General features: G+C 31.2%; 3 protein-coding genes across 3 annotated transcripts; 1 reads left to right on the top strand and 2 right to left on the bottom strand.

Moving 5' to 3' along the window:
• The first annotated feature begins 3,625 nt into the window (after positions 1 to 3,625).
• LOC107370966 (uncharacterized) lies at positions 3,626 to 4,550 on the top strand. The gene is made up of 2 exons (XM_015938916.3): positions 3,626 to 3,784; positions 3,857 to 4,550. Exons 1-2 carry the CDS (start codon positions 3,754 to 3,756, stop codon positions 4,489 to 4,491), a joined length of 666 nt encoding a protein of 221 aa, XP_015794402.2. The 5' UTR covers positions 3,626 to 3,753; the 3' UTR covers positions 4,492 to 4,550.
• A 3,228-nt stretch (positions 4,551 to 7,778) lies between these two features.
• On the bottom strand, positions 7,779 to 8,706 carry LOC149093179 (uncharacterized). Its single transcript, XM_089268919.1, has 2 exons — positions 8,545 to 8,706; positions 7,779 to 8,472 (listed from the first exon to the last, which is right to left on the bottom strand). Exons 1-2 carry the CDS (start codon positions 8,573 to 8,575, stop codon positions 7,838 to 7,840), a joined length of 666 nt encoding a protein of 221 aa, XP_089125045.1. The 5' UTR covers positions 8,576 to 8,706; the 3' UTR covers positions 7,779 to 7,837.
• Positions 8,707 to 14,539: 5,833 nt separating this feature from the next.
• LOC107370958 (legumain-like) lies at positions 14,540 to 16,219 on the bottom strand. Its single transcript, XM_089269040.1, has one exon. The coding sequence runs from the start codon at positions 16,162 to 16,164 to the stop codon at positions 14,818 to 14,820; it is 1,347 nt and encodes a 448-aa protein (XP_089125166.1). The 5' UTR covers positions 16,165 to 16,219; the 3' UTR covers positions 14,540 to 14,817.
• Positions 16,220 to 19,990: the final 3,771 nt, after the last annotated feature.

The raw sequence follows: 19,990 nt of genomic DNA on the forward strand, positions 1-19,990 counted from the left end.
CAAATCAAAATCTGATCTCAAATCTCTTTTCCCTAACAAGTTGTAAGTATAATATTGTCAATCTACATTCAAAATAATCAAATTTCCAATGAAAGAATTGACTTCATGATAGAAAAATCGAAAAAATAAAAGCTTTTTTCTAATTGAAAAAATGCATTCCGTAGATTCAAAAGTCATTCAAACGAGTTTCAATTTCAGTTAAGATTTGACGTTTTGGTGAATTTGAGGCATAAAACTACGTGACTTAGTTCATACAAAAAGACCGAATGTAAATTAAAAATCTCAGTTTTTATCATTACTCAAAAATGAAGCACATTTTTTAATCAGCAACAAGCAAAACTACCAAACTCTAGTAAAATAATAAACAATCAACTAAATGATCAGAAAAACAAAATCATGTCAACAAGGCGTTTTCCAACATAAATAGAATGGGGCTTTTCGTAAAGTTTAGAGATAAGTCAATGAATAAACAATTGAGAGCTCAAAGTTCGATTGATTAACCATTTTTGCTTAACTTTTATTAGTTGATTTTCAAAGATTGAACCAAGCAATTGATCAAAAAGTTCATTATGCTGAAGTTTCTTAATGAAAACAAAATTTAAAATATTTTACGACATACATAGAGATATGCTTGGGTTCGCCATGAAAGTGCCAATAACTTTCGTTAATCAAAAAACGGGCACCTACTATTTTTCACTTTTTATGTACCCCTGATGGGCTATCTAAAAATATATATTTCATTAGGAAACTCGATTACCACTTCATGCCGACCCCTTGTCAAACTTATTTTTCACGCCTTATCAAAACATTATGAAAACCCCTGATAATAGCATAGACATATATTCGCGGTGTATTAAATTTGCTGGATGGCATTAATAAAGGTCATGGCAATGAGCAACAATTAATGATTATAACTCGTGATTCTAATGGTGATCCATGGATCTGACTTGGATTCATTTGCTAGTGAATCATGAGATTATGGCCTGTGTGATGATGACAGTTGACGTTAGAGTTAAGAGTAAATTGGAAATTATTAAAGATATCTTACAAGGGAAGGTTCCCAAACAATTGAATGATTTTTGGACTAATCGATAGAGCATGTTGACTTATGAAAAATTGTCATTTACTTCGTTTCGCAAATACCCCGTTTAAAAGTTACAGGGTGTCAAAGTTGTTTTTCCATAGGTTTATGTGCTTAATGCAAGTAATGTAGATCTATGGTGAAATGGCAAAATCTGGTTTTTAATATTTCTTAATGGATGTACATTGCATTCAATAGGCTTAACCTATGCAAAAATTGATACTTTTGCCCCCTGTAACTTTTGAACGGGGCATTTGCGAAACGAAAGGCTTGACACAGGTTCATATCTGACCCATTAGAACATTTTGCGGTCAAAAAAAATTGAAAACTGGTGTAGCGTTTGGCCACCTTCCTTGTCAGAGAGCTTTAGCCTTTACTGCACATGAAAGTGTTGTATCTAAACAAACAAATGAAGAAGTCAAGAATGCATTTGAAACTTTAGATTGCTAAAGCAATAAGAAAACATAATTAAGCTAAACATGAAAAGTAAGTCTTAGGTTGTTCTTGTTTGTCGGTGCTTTTTTGGGATTCGTTGGAACATTTGGTTAAACAAAAGTTAAACAAATGCGTAAATGCTTCAGGAGCCAACATAAGTTTTACTTGGACAAAACAAGTGAATAAACAAGCTGAGAATATCAATTCAACTTTCATGCTTTTATGACAAGAAATTGATTATCGTTGTGAATCATCGTTATGAATCATCGTTCCAATTAATTATGAAAACAATCAAAAATATATGAAGTTTATATCTTGTTATTAAAATCTAGATGTGAAAATATATTGTTCTTTCGATCAAAGTCAACGTGTGATATGATAAAATGTATTGATACGTTACGGTTATTAAGTGCATGCTTAGTTTATCATAAGCGTATTATTATATTATTACAATAAATCCGGGAACTTTAGAGATCCGTGTTTCCTTGATTAATTTTTTGATACAAATTTAACTCAGGTAATCAACTTTGGCAATCAATTCACACAACATTGTAATGTTATTCGATTCTTTATTTATTTCGAGTTCTCGTTTTGTGCAAATTTTTAAGAAAATATATTAATAACAACATATAAAATAAATTCTGAGAAGTTACGGATTTGACCTTTTTAGATGATTAGGTGAGTTTAGTCTACATTTTTCGGTTCTTAATCAATATTTATGCAACTAGTTTATTAGAGGCATAAAAAGCAGATAGCTTCTGTGAAGAGTACGATGGAAAATCATTTGATAAATTTTTCAGTGAAATGGAATTAATTAACTCAATTTTCAGTTGAAAGACTAAATACTAAGACTACTGAAGGAGGCGATTGTTCAAATTACCATCACCAGAGCACCATTTATTGTTATTAATCAATTTCTTTTTCGCCTTTTCGCAATTCAATTAGCCAAAGTATCTGAAAAGTACCAAAAGACTGGCAACAAAATCGTATCAGATGTGATTCACACTGAAATGAATTTAAATTTCGAACAATGTGCATCATTATGTCATGGATGGTGACACTGGATGTAAATCATTTAATTATTTTCCTAAAAGTAAAACAGAAAGTTCGTGTTCATTAACTCAATTTTCAGTTAAAAGTTCAAATACTAAGACCACTGAAGGAGGCGATTGTTCAAATTACGAGTTGAAAGGGAATCAAATGGAAAGAAAAGCAAAGAATCCAGTTTGATTGAGTTAACTAAAGGAACAAGTGGATCAGGTGCCTTTGGAATAATTTTGTTGTTATTATTTCTCGGTGGCTTATTGGGATTATTAAATGCTATTAAATAATAAAATTATGTCTTGTTGACAAAATGCAACAAAAGAAAGTGCATTCGCTAAAGCCCTTTTAACCTTTTAATTCACTTGCTAATTGTATTTACAATGGGTAAACTGGTAAACTCTTTTGTAAAGTTCTAGCAGTCATACCTCCAATAAATTGTTGTCCCTTGATTATCCAAGATAGAGATGAACTGTTCAGAAAGTTACTCAAACTTATTTTTCATGCCTTATTAAAACATTATGAAAACCCCTGATAATAGCACAGACATATATTCGCGGTGTATTAAATTTGCTGGATGGCATTAATAAAGGTCATGGCAATGAGCAACAATTAATGATTATAACTCGTGATTCTAATGGTGATCCATGGATCTGACTTGGATTGATTTGCTAGTAAATCATGAGATTATGGCCTGTGTTATCGACTACTTTGACACTATTTCAAATGTTTAAAGCATTGTGGATTATCATTTAATCATATCGTTGCATTCAATTCAATCACAACTTGATTATTGTTTGAATTGAAATCAACCAAATAATCATGGGCTGTGAATCATGATTCGATTTTACGCATTAGAAATGGTTAAAGGTGAGAAATAACAAACAGAAAAAAACGCTATAATCTACTTAACATTATTCAAAACTGATTAAATGTTACTTGGGTCGATACAATCTAATCATGAACTGATTAAATGTTATTTGAGTGGTTTTAAAGTTGAAATAAAAAACAAAGCAACAATGATGTATGTAGCGATAAATTGTTGATCAATTCTATGATTGAAAAAATCAGGTAGATATAAAGACGAGCTCAAATCAGTTCAATTCATTAAAGTTTTTCTCATTGTTCTGAATCAATTCAGCTTGTATTGATTTTATAGTTTAACATTGACTAACTGATTTAAAACTATTACCAAAATGAAAACTATGATTGGACTCATCTTTTTACGTAAGTTGCTAATTTTTGCTCGGTTTCCAATTTCTTTTAATAATTTCAATTTTGATTTTAATTTCAATTTAGTTGCTGCGATCAATGTGTCATTATGCTCAACATTGCGCGAGTCGGAATTCATTAAAGGTCTATATTCTCATGAAAATATACCGCAGCTATTGATATCATCATTGGTAAATCGACGAATTGATCAAGTTAGGACTTTATATGGAGGAGAATCAATTGGAAAAGACGCAAAAATTTTTTTAAATACTACTGATCAATCGTTACAATTACTGTTGCAATCAATGGATTCAAATATTAATGACACTCAAATCGTTTTAGAAAATTACTCGCATATCGTGGACATTATAATGGATGTGTTCCATATCATGCAAGTTCCTAATTTGGATTACGTCAGTGTGAATTCAGGCTCCAGTTTTGCTGAAGAGGAACTTCAACATTTGATGGACGCTTATATTGGTGACATTGAGATGGTTCGTGTATGTGAAGAGTCCTTAGGACGTTCAGACCGAGTGGATATGAATATCGTTGATCGTTTAAAATCGTTATCCAATGAGATTCGAAATTTGAAGTTTTACAGGGACGACAAATACAATACTGAGTATTACAATACTGCTACAAAAACAATCGAGTTATTTTTTTGGCAATTTAAATTCTTGTTGAATCAATTTACAGAAAATTTTTCTAGATACTTTTTCTAGAAATGCTTTTGCAATTTTCATTATCTATTGAAATCGAATAAAAATTAAAGCAAATAAAATTGTTAAGCAATTATTTAAAGCTTGAAGAGGGCATAAAATACCACAATTTACTAACGAAGAAACGTTGGTAAATTGCAATTGTAAATGACTGTTTACCACTCAAAAAACATTGGATAGTTATTTGTGTAGATAGCGATAGTTGAACACAACTTATCATTTTAATTAATTAAAAATTTCAACTAGTTCTAAGTGAATGATTACTCTGGATTCGCAAGTGTTCTTATTCTGATTGAAATTGAACAGATATCACGGGCGATCCAGCACGTCAAATAATTTTTCTTGGATTAAACTGGTTTAAAAGTTGAAAAGTTAAAAGTTTTAACTGAAAATTGAGTCAATGAACACGAACTTTTTGTTTTACTTTTAGGACAATAATTAAATGATTTACATCCAGTGTCACCATCCATGACATAATGATGCACATTGTTCAAAATTTAAATTCATTTCAGTGTAAAGCACATCTGATACGATTTTGTTGCTAGTCTTTTGGTACTTTTCAGATACTTTGGCTAATTGAATTGCGAAAAGGCGAAAAAGAAATTGATTAATAACAATAAATGGTGCTCTGGTGATGGTAATTTGAACAATCGCCTCCTTCAGTAGTCTTAGTATTTAGTCTTTCAACTGAAAATTGAGTTAATTAATTCCATTTCACTGAAAAATTTATCAAATGATTTTCCATCGTACTCTTCACAGAAGCTATCTGCTTTTTATGCCTCTAATAAACTAGTTGCATAAATATTGATTAAGAACCGAAAAATGTAGACTAAACTCACCTAATCATCTAAAAAGGTCAAATCCGTAACTTCTCAGAATTTATTTTATATGTTGTTATTAATATATTTTCTTAAAAATTTGCACAAAACGAGAACTCGAAATAAATAAAGAATCGAATAACATTACAATGTTGTGTGAATTGATTGCCAAAGTTGATTACCTGAGTTAAATTTGTATCAAAAAATTAATCAAGGAAACACGGATCTCTAAAGTTCCCGGATTTATTGTAATAATATAATACGCTTATGATAAACTAAGCATGCACTTAATAACCGTAACGTATCAATACATTTTATCATATCACACGTTGACTTTGATCGAAAGAACAATATATTTTCACATCTAGATTTTAATAACAAGATATAAACTTCATATATTTTTGATTGTTTTCATAATTAATTGGAACGATGATTCATAACGATAATCAATTTCTTGTCATAAAAGCATGAAAGTTTAATTGATATTCTCAGCTTGTTTATTCACTTGTTTTGTCCAAGTAAAACTTATGTTGGCTCCTGAAGCATTTACGCATTTGTTTAACTTTTGTTTAACCAAATGTTCCAACGAATCCCAAAAAAGCACCGACAAACAAGAACAACCTAAGACTTACTTTTCATGTTTAGCTTAATTATGTTTTCTTATTGCTTTAGCAATCTAAAGTTTCAAATGCATTCTTGACTTCTTCATTTGTTTGTTTAGATACAACACTTTCATTTGCAGTAAAGGTTAAAGCTCTCTGAGCTATAATTCAGCAAATCTGACTACAATATGGTAAAAATTCTGGTCAACATATACTAAAGTTGAAGCTTAAAAATTAGTGAACAAGAAAAAGAGTTACCATTTTCCTTTTCTTTTTCCAACTCTTATCTTAACTTGTAAATGTTGCTACCTTTTCATGTGAAAAGCTACAGTTACCAATAAGGTTGCAAAAGTTGTCTCAACAGTTAATAACACCTAAAAGTTGGTGTCATAGCCTTAATAGTGTTAATTTCACTATCTCTAGTATCTTAACCAGATTCGACAAATGAAGAAAGTGAATTTAAGTTAACTTTACTAATTATTCAATTTTTTTGGTTTCACAGAAAAATCTGAACTTGCTTATGAACATAAAGTTGGACTTGCATTGAAAGATGATATGAAAGAATCTATTGTTGGAACCTTTGACCATTTATCACTAGAACTATGTGCTTCCAAATGCAATACAGATTCTGCTTGTTTTACTTTTGAATTTTGCGAAACAATTGATTATAGTCAAATTTACTATAAAAAATTTTCATTGGCAAACTTGAAACCAAATAAATTTAATAATCCTGAACTATTTGAAGAGTCAAAAAGCAAAACCAAAATTTGTTCAATTTACATCAACCATAAGAAAATTACAGGAAAGAGTGAAGCTGATCCACCGATACAAACTAATACAACTGAATCATTAACGAAAACATCAACGAAATCAAATGACTTCTCTTTAGCAATCGGATTGGGGACAATAGCATTTATATTTGCGTTTGCTGCTGGATTCACTGGATTTAAATTCACTCCTAAGGAAGGATTTGTTAAAAAAGCAAAGTTGAAAATGACTGTTCCAATGAAACCAAATCGTGAAACTAAATAAATCTAAGGGTGATGATGAAGATTAAGATGGTAACAATAAAACATTGTATAAAAAGACAATTTTAACTGACTACACTTCAGAACAAAACTTTTCTTACACAAACCGACTCTAATGCTAACCACCCACCCAAAGCATCCACCTTAATTTCCAATAAAATTGAGGTCAGGTGAACGTGCAGGCCACTTCATAATCTTAAAATTTAGCTCATTAAGTGTTGCTGTTCATTTGGGCGTTTAAAATACATTCTTAAGCTTTTATATTATATGAGTACAATAATATTATCGACCAACTGTATTAGAATCAATTGTTTGAATATTTTGGCTGTAGTCAAAGATTTCTGTAATTCACAATGATGGAATTGTTGACTTCAGTTTTGAGTTGAAAAACATGTATGAAAGCTTCAGCTATTAGTAGTAGAAAGTACTAACTAATAGAAAGTAAAGTTTACGCAAGTTTCATAGTCCACACAGATAGCATTGAATCAGTTAATTAATAAAGTTAGGTACATGATAGAGTTGATTTGTTGTTTTTTGCAACTTTTAAACCAGTTTAATCCAAGAAAAATTATTTGACGTGCTGGATCGCCCGTGATATCTGTTCAATTTCAATCAGAATAAGAACACTTGCGAATCCAGAGTAATCATTCACTTAGAACTAGTTGAAATTTTTAATTAATTAAAATGATAAGTTGTGTTCAACTATCGCTATCTACACAAATAACTATCCAATGTTTTTTGAGTGGTAAACAGTCATTTACAATTGCAATTTACCAACGTTTCTTCGTTAGTAAATTGTGGTATTTTATGCCCTCTTCAAGCTTTAAATAATTGCTTAACAATTTTATTTGCTTTAATTTTTATTCGATTTCAATAGATAATGAAAATTGCAAAAGCATTTCTAGAAAAAGTATCTAGAAAAATTTTCTGTAAATTGATTCAACAAGAATTTAAATTGCCAAAAAAATAACTCGATTGTTTTTTTAGCAGTATTGTAATACTCAGTATTGTATTTGTCGTCCCTGTAAAACTTCAAATTTCGAATCTCATTGGATAATGATTTTAAACGATCAACGATATTCATATCCACTCGGTCTGAACGTCCTAAGGACTCTTCACACACCCGAACCATCTCAATGTCACCAATATAAGCGTCCATCAAATGTTGAAGTTCCTCTTCAGCAAAACTGGAGCCTGAATTCACACTGACGTAATCCAAATTAGGAACTTGCATGATATGGCACACATCCTTTATAATGTCCACGATATGCGAGTAATTTTCTAAAACGATTTGAGTGTCATTAATATTTGAATCCATTGATTGCAACAGTAATTGTAACGATTGATCAGTAGTATTTAAAAAAATTTTTGCGTCTTTTCCAATTGATTCTCCTCCATATAAAGTCCTAACTTGATCAATTCGTCGATTTACCAATGATGATATCAATAGCTGCGGTATATTTTCATGAGAATATAGACCTTTAATGAATTCCGACTCGCGCAATGTTGAGCATAATGACACATTGATCGCAGCAACTAAATTGAAATTAAAATCAAAATTGAAATTATTAAAAGAAATTGGAAACCGAGCAAAAATTAGCAACTTACGTAAAAAGATGAGTCCAATCATAGTTTTCATTTTGGTAATAGTTTTAAATCAGTTAGTCAATGTTAAACTATAAAATCAATACAAGCTGAATTGATTCAGAACAATGAGAAAAACTTTAATGAATTGAACTGATTTGAGCTCGTCTTTATATCTACCTGATTTTTTCAATCATAGAATTGATCAACAATTTATCGCTACATACATCATTGTTGCTTTGTTTTTTATTTCAACTTTAAAACCACTCAAATAACATTTAATCAGTTCATGATTAGATTGTATCGACCCAAGTAACATTTAATCAGTTTTGAATAATGTTAAGTAGATTATAGCGTTTTTTTCTGTTTGTTATTTCTCACCTTTAACCATTTCTAATGCGTAAAATCGAATCATGATTCACAGCCCATGATTATTTGGTTGATTTCAATTCAAACAATAATCAAGTTGTGATTGAATTGAATGCAACGATATGATTAAATGATAATCCACAATGCTTTAAACATTTGAAATAGTGTCAAAGTAGTCGATAACACAGGCCATAATCTCATGATTTACTAGCAAATCAATCCAAGTCAGATCCATGGATCACCATTAGAATCACGAGTTATAATCATTAATTGTTGCTCATTGCCATGACCTTTATTAATGCCATCCAGCAAATTTAATACACCGCGAATATATGTCTGTGCTATTATCAGGGGTTTTCATAATGTTTTAATAAGGCATGAAAAATAAGTTTGAGTAACTTTCTGAACAGTTCATCTCTATCTTGGATAATCAAGGGACAACAATTTATTGGAGGTATGACTGCTAGAACTTTACAAAAGAGTTTACCAGTTTACCCATTGTAAATACAATTAGCAAGTGAATTAAAAGGTTAAAAGGGCTTTAGCGAATGCACTTTCTTTTGTTGCATTTTGTCAACAAGACATAATTTTATTATTTAATAGCATTTAATAATCCCAATAAGCCACCGAGAAATAATAACAACAAAATTATTCCAAAGGCACCTGATCCACTTGTTCCTTTAGTTAACTCAATCAAACTGGATTCTTTGCTTTTCTTTCCATTTGATTCCCTTTCAACTCGTAATTTGAACAATCGCCTCCTTCAGTGGTCTTAGTATTTGAACTTTTAACTGAAAATTGAGTTAATGAACACGAACTTTCTGTTTTACTTTTAGGAAAATAATTAAATGATTTACATCCAGTGTCACCATCCATGACATAATGATGCACATTGTTCGAAATTTAAATTCATTTCAGTGTGAATCACATCTGATACGATTTTGTTGCCAGTCTTTTGGTACTTTTCAGATACTTTGGCTAATTGAATTGCGAAAAGGCGAAAAAGAAATTGATTAATAACAATAAATGGTGCTCTGGTGATGGTAATTTGAACAATCGCCTCCTTCAGTAGTCTTAGTATTTAGTCTTTCAACTGAAAATTGAGTTAATTAATTCCATTTCACTGAAAAATTTATCAAATGATTTTCCATCGTACTCTTCACAGAAGCTATCTGCTTTTTATGCCTCTAATAAACTAGTTGCATAAATATTGATTAAGAACCGAAAAATGTAGACTAAACTCACCTAATCATCTAAAAAGGTCAAATCCGTAACTTCTCAGAATTTATTTTATATGTTGTTATTAATATATTTTCTTAAAAATTTGCACAAAACGAGAACTCGAAATAAATAAAGAATCGAATAACATTACAATGTTGTGTGAATTGATTGCCAAAGTTGATTACCTGAGTTAAATTTGTATCAAAAAATTAATCAAGGAAACACGGATCTCTAAAGTTCCCGGATTTATTGTAATAATATAATAATACGCTTATGATAAACTAAGCATGCACTTAATAACCGTAACGTATCAATACATTTTATCATATCACACGTTGACTTTGATCGAAAGAACAATATATTTTCACATCTAGATTTTAATAACAAGATATAAACTTCATATATTTTTGATTGTTTTCATAATTAATTGGAACGATGATTCATAACGATAATCAATTTCTTGTCATAAAAGCATGAAAGTTTAATTGATATTCTCAGCTTGTTTATTCACTTGTTTTGTCCAAGTAAAACTTATGTTGGCTCCTGAAGCATTTGCGCATTTGTTTAACTTTTGTTTAACCAAATGTCAAGAACAACCTAAGACTTACTTTTCATGTTTAGCTTAATTATGTTTTCTTATTGCTTTACCAATCTAAAGTTTCAAATGCATTCTTGACTTCTTCATTTGTTTGTTTAGATACAACACTTTCATTTGCAGTAAAGGTTAAAGCTCTCTGAGCTATATTTCAGCAAATCTGACTACATTATGGTAAAAATTCTGGTCAACATATACTAAAGTTGAAGCTTAAAAATTAGTGAACAAGAAAAAGAGTTACCATTTTCCTTTTCTTTTTCCAACTCTTATCTTAACTTGTAAATGTTGCTACCTTTTCATGTGAAAAGCTACAGTTACCAATAAGGTTGCAAAAGTTGTCTCAACAGTTAATAACACCTAAAAGTTGGTGTCATAGCCTTAATAGTGTTAATTTCACTATCTCTAGTATCTTAACCAGATTCGACAAATGAAGAAAGTGAATTTAATTTCTTTCTTAATTTCCCTCTATTTTTGATTTCTTTGTTTAACAAATATGCCATAGGCATATTGACTCAAACATTAGACGTGAAACCGAAGTCTAATGCAGTTTAGTCTTTAGTTTAGACTTAAAATTTTTAAATCATTAGTAATTGAATAAGTGTTAACATTACTCTGATCTTTGATCTATTGCTTTGTTTTTGTTTTTGAGATGCAAAACATTGAATGTAAGATTCAAATTACAGATTCTTAGTAATTGATGAATCTTTTCTTGTTGGCTTTACTTTACTTAGAGTTTACTTCAAAGTCAAATTTTTCTTCTTTTTTCCGTGTCTGTTAATATTGATAAAATTTTTGTATTTTTGATAAATTAGTGTCTAAATTAAAGTAATGTCTAATTCTCAAGATGGTGCATTTGATAGCTTAGTTAATTGTGATGCGAAACCTAAAAAACACAAATGTTGGAAATGGGATAACTTCGACGAAATTGATGGACAACATTCGGCTATTCTGCATATTACGAACCCCGTTTTATTTTGATGAAACTTGGTGTACATACTTATTTTGTCATGAGATTTCGATTTATGATGTCTCTATTTGCGAAAATGCTTACTTCCGGCGATACCGCAAGTGGCTCATATCTCAGGACTGGGTATAGTTGGCCGGACATAGCTCATATATTTGAATAGTTCACGTAGAGTTTCACATTAGCTCTACCTTAAATCTACATTAGCCTGCTCTGACTATCCCTAGCATATCATGAATTTTAACATGCAAGTCTATGGAAAATTTCAAATTTGTAATTTTTCCATGAGTATGCAACCTAATTTCCTAATTCTAACTTAGTTGTTGGCAATTTTCATGCTCAGAGATCCCTCAAAAGTCACAGTTGCATACAAAATGATGTGTACTATCGAATGATATGTTATTGATATAGTTGAGATCAAAGAATAAGTGCTTAGAGAGAAAGATCTGTAAAAATGACTGTTTTTCTAGGGTTTTTCTTCTTTACTGAGCATGCGTGTATCTTCATGGAATTTCAGATATACGTAGAACTGGTAAGGCATAAGAAGTCCTCGTCGGCTCACTTCTCTTTCATCTCAGCCACACATGTTTCGGCTCAACCCTGGGGGCAGGTTTAACAAGATTAAAAACTTAAAGATTTAACTAGACAATTAACTTATATTATTAACTTAATCAAATAAAATGACTCACAGGCATTCAGTTCCAAGTTATCTCTTGACCAAGTTAGTGAGATATGTCGATCAACAAATTCAGTTTAGTCAATTCCGACCAACAAATAATATCGCAAATGAGGAAATACCAGGTTTGCGATATATAATCGATTCAGGTCTAATACCTGATGAATTCCCGAAGAACTGTATTAGAGAAGGTTGCAATGGATTAATGAAATTACAAAGTGCCAAGGAATCAGTGTTGAAAAAAGCATGCGTATGCCGTACTTGTAGGGAGCAAATGAGTTGGACTAGTGGTACAATTTTTGCCAACACGAAATTAAGTATTTTGATGTTTTAAAAGTTATTTTTTGCTGGTGCATGAATAAATCCATCAGTGCTGCATCTATCGATCTTGGTATTTCCGAAGTAACAATTTCATACCAGTATAAAATGTTACGAATGGTAAGTAATCTAAACTTTGATGACCTACGAAATTTTCTAATTGCTATCTTTTCATTTAATTAAGGTGTGTTATAATATTATTCATGGCAACACTTTTAAAATTTTCGGATCAGGGAAAATTGTCGAAATAGATGAAACGATGATTTACAAAAGAAAGTACTATCGAGGTCGATTACTGTCCGCGCAAAAGAAGCAAGTTTGGGTATTTGGAGGGATCGAGCGAGAATCGAAATTAGCATTTGCTGAAGTTATTGATAAAAGAGATGAGGAAACTTTAAAAAAAGTAATCGAAAAATACATTCTTCCAGGGACAACCATTTATTCTGATGGATGGAAAGTTTATCAAAATTTATCGAATTATAACTTTTATCATCATGATTCAGTGAACCATTCTAAGAATTTTTTAAACCCACTCGACAAGACCGTCCATACTCAGACAATCGAAAGGAAATGGAAGTCGGTAAAGGAACATATTCCCAAATCATCGAATGGCCCGAATCGAAATGATCATTTGATTGAGTTTTTGTACAAATCAAAATATCATAGCAAAAAAGAACCAAAACTAAACTTCGAAACTACCCTCCAACATTTAAAAAATGATCATATTCCCTAAATTATCTTGATGTGTATGACTATGATGATTAGTCCATAAGTAAAGTTAATAATATAAGTTAATTGTCTAGTTAAATCTTTAAGTTTTTAATCTTGTTAAACCTGCCACCAGGGTTGAGCCGAAACATGTGTGGCTGAAATGAAAGAGAAGTGAGCCGACGATGCCTTACCATAGAACTTGATGTCGGCTATCGAATGATATACCATATGTGCATCTATCTATTGTGCGTCATGAGATATGCTCCACTTCAAAGACTTTTCAGATACTTCAATACAAAATGAAGTTGATGATTATTTTACTACTGTTGTTGAGAGTCACTGTGTTAAGCCAATTCAATGGTAGAAACACAATCAAGCTCGTTACCCTGTTTTGAGTAAAATGGCTGTTTCAGTTTTTTGTTTACCTGCTTCCAGTGTCAAATCTGAAGCAGGTAAGCAGTAAATCTTTTAACGAAAAAATGATCAAGCTTGAAAAGCAAAACTGTAAAACAATTGGTTTTGTTTAAATCTTATTGTCAATTTTTGAATCTGTAGTAACATCAAATTAGACTTAGACTTTAGAACAGGTCTAACAAAGGTTTATTGTAAGACTAAAGTTTTAAATAAAATCAAAGACTAAACTAAAATCTAAAGAAAAAATTAGATGTCCAAGCTAAAATCTAATCATTTAGCTCTAAAGCCTAGACTTTTAGTAGCTCTACTAGCCATTATCCGACAGTGGCTGAAAAACAGATTGGTGACAAACTTTGACTTAAATTAACTAGAATCTGCTGAAATCAAGACTGACCGAAAATTTCTTTTCAATGAATACAATGGTCAATCTACTACAGTATTTTGAGCCTTGGACCGATTTGGCTATTTTAATTTTTATTAATGTTGATTAATTGAAATATTTATTAAGTATTTATTGTTAAAGGGCTTTCCCATCAACACAAAATAGTTAATTTTCTTGGTAAAGCTTGGTTATTTGATCATATGTTTGATCAAAACCAAGCTTTACAATTTCCATCAAACTTATCTAACTAAGCAAAAAGACACGCGCAGTTATGTGAATGAAAAATTGGTTTATTATTTTATTTAAATAAAAGTGATTTTTGATTGTGTGTGACATTAATTTTTTTATCTTAGAGATGGCGCTCTAAAATTAGGCAAAAAATCATTTTTTATTGAAATTGAATTAATTTAACTAACAAGTACTGAGATGTACTAAGTACAACTATTAAAAAACTTTGATGGGAAAGCCCCTAAGATAAAAATTGAAGGTTATAATTTAATGATTTTGATATTTGTTTTTTTCTCACCCATAGATGATAGCAAAAGACATATTTTACTGAATGTTTGTACAACAACTTTAAGTTATTTGATTCATTGGGTAGTTAATTCATTTCATCTTACGATCGGTAAATTTTATTAATATTTTACTTAGACGATAACTCCGAATCCATGATTAACTATGTAATTATTACAAGCTCTCTCCAAAGCTTCCAAGAAAAGGTTCAATGTTGACTCAGTGAAGTTGTTAGATTCAACAAGATTGGCAAAAACATACATGAATTTCATTCCATGAGTATGAATACCCAAGTTAAGGCAACTTGATTGGAACTTTTTGGCTACTTTTGAGTATGTTGGATGATTAACTAATGGTTTTCGAGTTGATAGAACTTGCTCAGCATCTGAGCAATAACCATTTGAACAAAGTTGAGAGACAATCTTTTTAATACCTGATTCGAGGAATCGTCGACCAGCAATCAGATTTTGTATTGTTGCTTCTAGAAAAAAAGCTTCATCAGCATCCTTGGAAAGCTTTAATTTACGTTTAAGTATCACTAAAGGTAGATCTCTAACGTTTATGGAATCTCTTAGATGGCCTTTTGGTGCGTGAACCTTGCTTGAAGCCTTTTCACCCTGGAATTGACCAACTTTTAGACTGGCCAAAGACTTTTGACCAAATTGTTGCGGATGTGATTTTGTAGTGCTGTTCACTACATCCTTGAATTGTTGTTCCAATGTTTCTTTGGTCAAGTCATGAGAATCAGAGTCTTCGAGCCATGCAACTGAATATTCATCACCAAGTGCGGTACCGATTTTAGGGTCATAATAACATCCATAGCTTGATTCTGCAGAGTTGGTAGCTGTAGTAGCATAAATGTTTATATTGTCGGGTAAAATGTTTTCAAACATTGAACCAGATTCACAAGCTTCCAAGTAAAATGTAAGTTTACCATACAATTTATGTTCATGCATGTGAACTAAAGCTTTGTTCAAATCATGAGAAGAAAGTATACCAGTCGGGAAACCAATAAGGCCAGTAGCTCCGTGATCAGCAAAATAAATGAATACGTGGTCATTTGGTCCAGAAGTTAGTACTTTCTTACCTTTGGCAACAAGATCTTTGTCGCCTCTAAGTACGCCGAGGAAGTTTTCAGAAGTCACTTCATTGCCAATATAATCTTTTGATACACCAGCATAGACATCAGGACCATTAGGAGCATTGAAAATTTGACCAGGGAAAGGATTTTCAGTGTTATTGGCAATATCATCGTACATCATGACAATAATGTTTTCAGCAGGAACTCCATGATTTCTCAAGACTTGATAGGCATGGCAAACATCGGCTTGATGGCGATAATTGTAATATTCATTTGACCCAGCAACCAGGACAGCATGGATATTAAAGCCAGCAGTCGACTTGAAACCCAACGAATCACCCAAAGGAGTTGAAGCTGAAAGTGTAAAAAGTATTGGGAAAATGATTAAAAATGAAAACATTATTCAGGTCAGGTGTTTGGTACTGTTTGCAGCAAATTGATTCGATGCATGAATGGTAAATCTTTGTCATTTTTATATTTAATTTCAGAGCTTATCGCATCAGGCAATCCAAATCTTCAGATTAATCTTGTGTTGAAAAGCCCAAATAAACAAAACAGTCCATTAGTATTAAATGACATTGATTTCCATGGTTAATATCTAATCGATTGACTGTATAATTGATTATATTTTTAATATAAAATAATCCTGGATTTGACTCATCCAAAATATAAAGGAGTTATTGTGTATCTTAATCAAAATAATCAGTATTAGTTTCTTGTTAAAATGAAACATTTATCGAATAGATTAAAACTCAGCAAGAGAGTGCTGAATCACCATATTGTTGCATTTTTATCTTTGATGTCCAGAAACAGAAACAAGTGTTTTGTACCTTTTATTCTGAACTAAAAACGGAATAAATATTATTGTTTCAAAGGCGCAAAACAATTGGCCTAAGCTCGGGTTCACTCTCAATTTTCGATCTGTGGCAAGTGCAACTGGCTATTTTTTGCTGCAAAAAGGTTAATCTTTGCATGATCAAAACTTTGTTAAAGGAAAAAAGTTTCAATGTACTTTTATTAAGATTTCACAAGTTGGCAATGATTTGAAAGGCGAATATAATATTTTTAATTATTTTTGAATTTAAATTTGCACAAAGGATTGATTCAGTGCCTCAAATCCTGCATATCAGGGCCTTTTTAGGATTCCGCAAGTAGTTGACACTAATCTAAGGTTGTTGGCTTAAATTTTTTTACTGACTCCGGCTACTTTTTATTTTTTATAATATTTGCTTTACAAAAATAATTGACCACAACTGTCTTAACTTACTAATTTCAACAGTATTTTGGTTTTATGAGTAACTTTGTACATGCAAACAAACCAAACGTAAATTAACTCGAAACTCAGTTTTTTTCCATAATCCAATAATGAATTAAGATTTAAGCAATCAAAACTAAATACAACTAATCAACTCTAATAAAATAAAAATAATCAACTTAATAATCAGACAAGCAAATGAGGTCAGCAAGGCGTTTCTCGCAATTAATAATATGGAAAATTCCGTATTTAATGAATCAAGAATAGAGCTCAAAACTCGATCGATTAACCACCTTGAAAGATTGAAAAGGTAACCTAAATTGACCTGATTGACACTGATAAGATCAAATCGCTAAACATCTTGGGTTCTGGTTTTAATGTCATCATATTTCATGAAAAATTTAATGAAGTAAGAACTCGAAAAAATAAATCATCAATTAAATAACAATATAATGCTGTTTTTAATTGATTGCCATAGTTAATCCACTTAGTTAACAATGCATCTAAAACATAATCAAATAAGCGCCAATCTCTAGACTTTCCTAATGCAGTATAATGATGTAATAATAAACTAATAATAAACTGAGTGTGGACGCAATAATATGATTATTGATATGATAATAATTATTAAAATGCATAATGATTTACTGATAAACTGAGTACTAGTAGTATGTACTTCAATAATCATCCGCCACATAATACAATCAGCAGGGCTTTTCACATTTTATGCCTTTCGTCTATCTTATGTAAGTGACATTAGCATAAAAGATAACCCTAAGAAAAGTCCATTAAAATGAAATGAAATGAAAAATTATCAACAAATTGGTCAAAAAGGCGTCTATCTTTTAAACAGGACAGATTAACGTTGATGAAATTGAAAAAAGAAATAGAAAAGAAAGGGAAAAGATAGTCCATCGGCATGAAATTTATGCCTTTTTGTTTAAAAAAGGACTTACTGCCTTTTGAAAAGCCCTGACAATCATCATATCATACATTTGCTTTCATCGATAATTTATAATTTGTAATTAAATACCTAGATTGAGACAATGCAATGATTCATATGATGTCGATCACTTAAAATAAGCATATATTGCAAGTGAAGAAAAGTTCACTTCTTCCTCGCTGAGAGTTCTAACTCAACTGACTTTATTTTGGATCTTCAATACAACTTATAGATTTCTCGCTAACATCTAATGTAAGATCAATAAGGGTCTAAAGTACAATTAACTAAACTATTTTGGGTATGTTACATTGTATGTAAATTTTTTTGACGATCAACTTTGATTATCCCGGACAAAGAAAGTAATTATTTCCCGGGTATCCTTGTTAAAAGCCCCAGCCCAAAAAGGGCCCGTGTTTTCCTATTCTTCTCTTTCTTATCTAGATCATACAAGCGAAAATTCGAAAAATCCTGCCGTGGTCGCCAGAATCTGATGAACTTTTAAAGGTTTGAATGAAAACTTTATTTCTTATGTCTTAAGGGACGGTTTTACAAGCAAAAAAAGATTAACCTGTGGGTCAAAAGTTCTGGACAAATTACTAATCTGAGATTTTCTCGGAAATGGGTTAAGTTAAAGGCTTAGAATTTTCTCAGAATTTTAGCTGAGGGATTGAAGAATTTTGTATATAAATTTCAGAAATTTTGCACTTGTAGATCATTCATTTATCATCATGTCAAGTGCGAGTTTCAAAGAGATGTGCAAAAACTTTTTTTAGTGAACAATGAAAAGCTAAAAAGGTCAGAAATCGTGGCCGAATTCACAAATTTCGGACTTGCTAGATCAACAGCTAATAAATGGTATGTTGATCTAACAAATAATATTGAAAATTTTTTGAAAAAATCTAGTGGTCGACCTTCAATCAAAGTTACGTCATCGATTCGTAAAAAAGTGCTTGCGCTGACTGAGAATAATGTTTTTCATGGTTATTCGAAAATTGCTCGAAAGTTCAATATCGATCATCATACATCTAAAACTTTGGAGCAAAAAATTGGTATTAAAGTTAATAAAAGGAAAAAAGTTCCGAAAATAACGGAAACTCAAAATAAAGTGATTTTGGAACGACTTCCTTTACTTCGTTCTGCAATTAATTACAGGATGGTGATCATTGATGATGAAACGTACTTCGATCTTAATGGTCATGATTTTCATGGTGGTACTCATTTTTCTTATCAAAATATTCATCAGGTTCCTGAAAACAACAAATTCCGTCAAAAAGAAAAATTTGGTAAAAAATTAATGATTTGGGCTGCGATCAGTTCAATCGGAATTTCAAAAATTTATTTCCATGAATCTTCAGGTGCAATGAATGCTCAGATATATTCTGATGAATGTATTAAAATAGATTGTTTCCTTTCATGAAACAACATGGAGGAAAGAGAACAGTTTTCTGGCCTGATCTTGCCTCTGCGCATTATGCCTCTCAAACTCAGAAAGTTTTTAATGACTTAGGAATTTCATTCATTCCTAAGTCTTCTAATCCTCCTAATGTCCCTCAGCTTAGGCAAATCGAAAGCTTCTGGTCTCACCTCAAGGCTCAAGTTTATTCAGATGGATTTGTGGCAAAAAATCAATCTGAATTAATCAATTGAATAAAACTAAAACTTAAAAAATTTGATTCTGAATATTTTCAGAGACTCATGAAAAATCTTAAAGCGATGTCGATAAAGCATGTAATGGTGGGATCGAATATATTCGATCCATTCACTAGTTTATCAGCTTCAATTTTATACCAAAAAAATTAAATTATTCAAAAAAATAAACTAATTACAATCATTTAAACAAAATGTCCAGAACTTTTTCCCCACACGTTAGGATAAACTTCTCAACAAGGCTTTATAAAGGACCATACAGTGCTAAGGTCACTAACCAATGAGAGCACATCGAGAGAGTCCTTGTTGAGTAACTCTTTAATAAGGTGTGATCAATAAAAAATTAGGTTTATTTTATCAAATGTAGTTTTAACTTGATTA

Source organism: Tetranychus urticae, chromosome 3, assembly GCF_039701765.1.
Source record: "Tetranychus urticae isolate SD_2017Ah chromosome 3, NJAU_TeUrti_SD_1.0, whole genome shotgun sequence".
NCBI lineage: Eukaryota > Metazoa > Arthropoda > Arachnida > Trombidiformes > Tetranychidae > Tetranychus > Tetranychus urticae.